Raw genomic sequence first — 2,684 nt, 5'->3', positions numbered from 1 at the left:
ACATACAAGGAAATCTCACTAAATACATTGTCTGTCATTCAACTGCAGCCAAAAGCAGCATGTGTTCAACAATGGAAACCAACTATGAGGTTGATTAAATGCAGCCAACACTGAGAATGACTATAAAACATGGGTTTTTTGGAAACTTTTTCATGTTCCAAGTCAAATCAGTCAAATCAATTCCAAATCCGTGAGTCAGTCAAAACCCAAATGTGGCCCTACTACTGGCAAACATCCTCCACTCCCACCTGGGGCTTCAGATGTTTCCAAATCCTTTGGCAGGCATCCTATGTGCAGGCTGAAGCCCTGAGGTTTGGGGTTCAGATGCCCCCGAATTTCACTTGCCCTCAGCTGCATGGCCATAGAAGCAAGCTAGGGAAGAGTCTCCCATTTCCATAAAGTTGGCATATAGCCAGAACTTCCCACTGGAAGTGAAAGTGGGAGATTAACTATGCTAAGCCTCAGTCAAGGTACTACCCCCTGCCAAGAAAGCAGTTTCCCTCTGCCAGTAGGAAAACCCCTTAGTGGTCATCGTGTTTCCCCTGCCACGTAACTATAAAAAAAAATGGCTCATCATGCAGCTCATTTAAATAAGACATATAGTGGTCTGCCCATTAAGCACAGTCCCCTTCAATGTGAACTCTGTTTCAAGTCATAGTGAGCCACAATATTTCATACATTTTTACTTCCTATTCACTCCCACAGATGAACCACACCTTTCTTTCCCATTTCCATTGACTCCTGTTTCTTCACCAGCCTTAAATGTCTGGCAAACATAACCAAAAAGGGCCCCAAAAAGTTCACCCAGAATCCTTCTGTTGCCCCCTCTCTCTCAGTCTGTTGCATATGATTAGTGTGGGCCCACCTTCCATGAGGTGAAGCTCGATCAGGTTGCCCTGCACCTCATCTGCATATACATTTTTGAAGGATCAAGATTTGTGACAAGAACACCCACTTCCAGTCACTAGTGGGGGCTAATTAGCACATGGATCCATTGTGGGGGGTATCAGGCGTACACACTCATACTGAGCAGTGCTGAGATGTGGAGTCACCATGGCTTGAAATGCTGTTGACTGTGGTGAGGCCCAGCCCAATAAAGCATGTGAAAAATTATGAGCCTTTGGCTTTGGACTAATATCATGTGTAGTGTGCACTACATATAAGTAGCTGCTCAAAAGTGTGTTTAAGGAGTACCTGTGCTAAAACTTGCAGCAGTTTCAAAAAAAGGTAACATGCATCAATTCTGGTTGAACTAAGAGCATGGGTACTATATGAAAATTGCTGCAGCCATGTTTATTCCAAGATTGTTGTTTACAGATTTGCTTTTCACTTCCATGTGCTCAGGGAGAGCAGGGTCTGATAGTAAAGAGAAGGGGAAGGGACTACCAGGGGGAAAGTTTGGGAGGGAAACAGAGAGCAAAGAAGCTACTAGCTCCCCCCCACCCCCACCCCAGTTTATTTTCCATGCTGAAGCAGTGGGAAGGAGACAAATTCAAGACAAACTTCCAATAATTAGATTCTATACCTGGAAAATTATACATTTTCCATAGATAGAATCCAATTATTGGGGGGCAGGGTCATCTTATCATTAGTGTCATCCTCTATTTGAATAAATATGGTAGTTTTCACTAGTTTTTTGACTACAGAAAAATAATAGAATAATTCTTCTGTTGCAAAGAACTCAGAAAGACCACAATTGGTCAGAGGGATTTTAACACCGTGGATTCCTATTTGAAATCTCTGGGTTTATTTTGTGAATTATGTTTGCACACCTAACAGTGGTAACACTGCATGGCATTCTGCAGTACTGTTGAAAGGAACTTAAGGCACCCCAGGAAGCCATAGTGCCCTGTTTCGGAATCACTGCTTTAGTATCAACATCATTTCATGCTTTCCCATCTTCTTGACCTCCAGGCATGACAGCCAAAATGAGATTTTGCAAACATAAAACAGAATATTTTCCACACAGACAGAAGAGTTCACTCCAGGTGCTTTACTACCAGAGAATATATAGCACCAGAATTTAGCAAGGACAAAAAAAAATAAGACTACCTGCTACTAAGAGTGAGCTAGATAATCAGTTTTTAGGTGTGCCTAAAGAATTCTTTTGTCACTGTCATCAAAAATACTCAGCAAGCCACTATGCAGCAGCAAAAATCCTTGCAGCATAAATGTACAGAAGCATATCTTTAATTCATCTTAACCACTGGATCAAAATTAGTTAATGGAACACTCTAGAATTCACAGAGTATGGAAAAAAAGATCAACTTACATCACTTTGAAGGTCATAGGCCTTTTTAGCATGGATCACATCACTCTGGTCTGGCAGACATGTCCATTGGTGCAGAGGATGTCTATAATCAATATCGCTGACCAGCTCCTGGCCTTTCTTGGCCACAACAACTGACAGCATGTCCACTGGGGTGCTATACTTGGTCTTCCACTTCTCAAAGTCTTTCTTGTACTCCCTGTCACTCTGGATCTTGGCTACATGCATTGACCACATCATCTTGGGATCATCCTTTATGTTGCGGGCTCCAATGTGATGTCCCAGTTGCTTGCGATACCCTTCCTTGTATCTGTACTGTACGGAAGAAAATTATCAAATTTCATTTTGCTGTCTTCATTAATAAGAAAACAGACATAAAATATCTATGGCCATTCTTCAGAGCTATCAATACTGG

General features: G+C 42.0%; 1 protein-coding gene across 8 annotated transcripts in view; it reads right to left on the bottom strand.

Moving 5' to 3' along the window:
- The window catches only part of NEB (nebulin), a 255,506-nt gene that overhangs the window by 156,799 nt on the left and 96,023 nt on the right, over positions 1 to 2,684 (bottom strand). For all 8 annotated transcript variants that reach the window (XM_019522420.1, XM_019522414.1, XM_019522415.1 and 5 more), the window contains exon 50: positions 2,273 to 2,584. In XM_019522420.1, coding sequence (XP_019377965.1) covers positions 2,273 to 2,584 — 312 coding nt within the window. The remainder of the gene's footprint in view (positions 1 to 2,272; positions 2,585 to 2,684) is intronic.

This window comes from Gavialis gangeticus, unplaced genomic scaffold (assembly GCF_001723915.1).
Source record: "Gavialis gangeticus isolate Ggan-Ray unplaced genomic scaffold, GavGan_comp1, whole genome shotgun sequence".
Classification (NCBI taxonomy): domain Eukaryota; kingdom Metazoa; phylum Chordata; order Crocodylia; family Gavialidae; genus Gavialis; species Gavialis gangeticus.
Note: the sequence above shows the minus strand (reverse complement) of the source record. Positions and strands in the feature narration are given on the sequence as shown.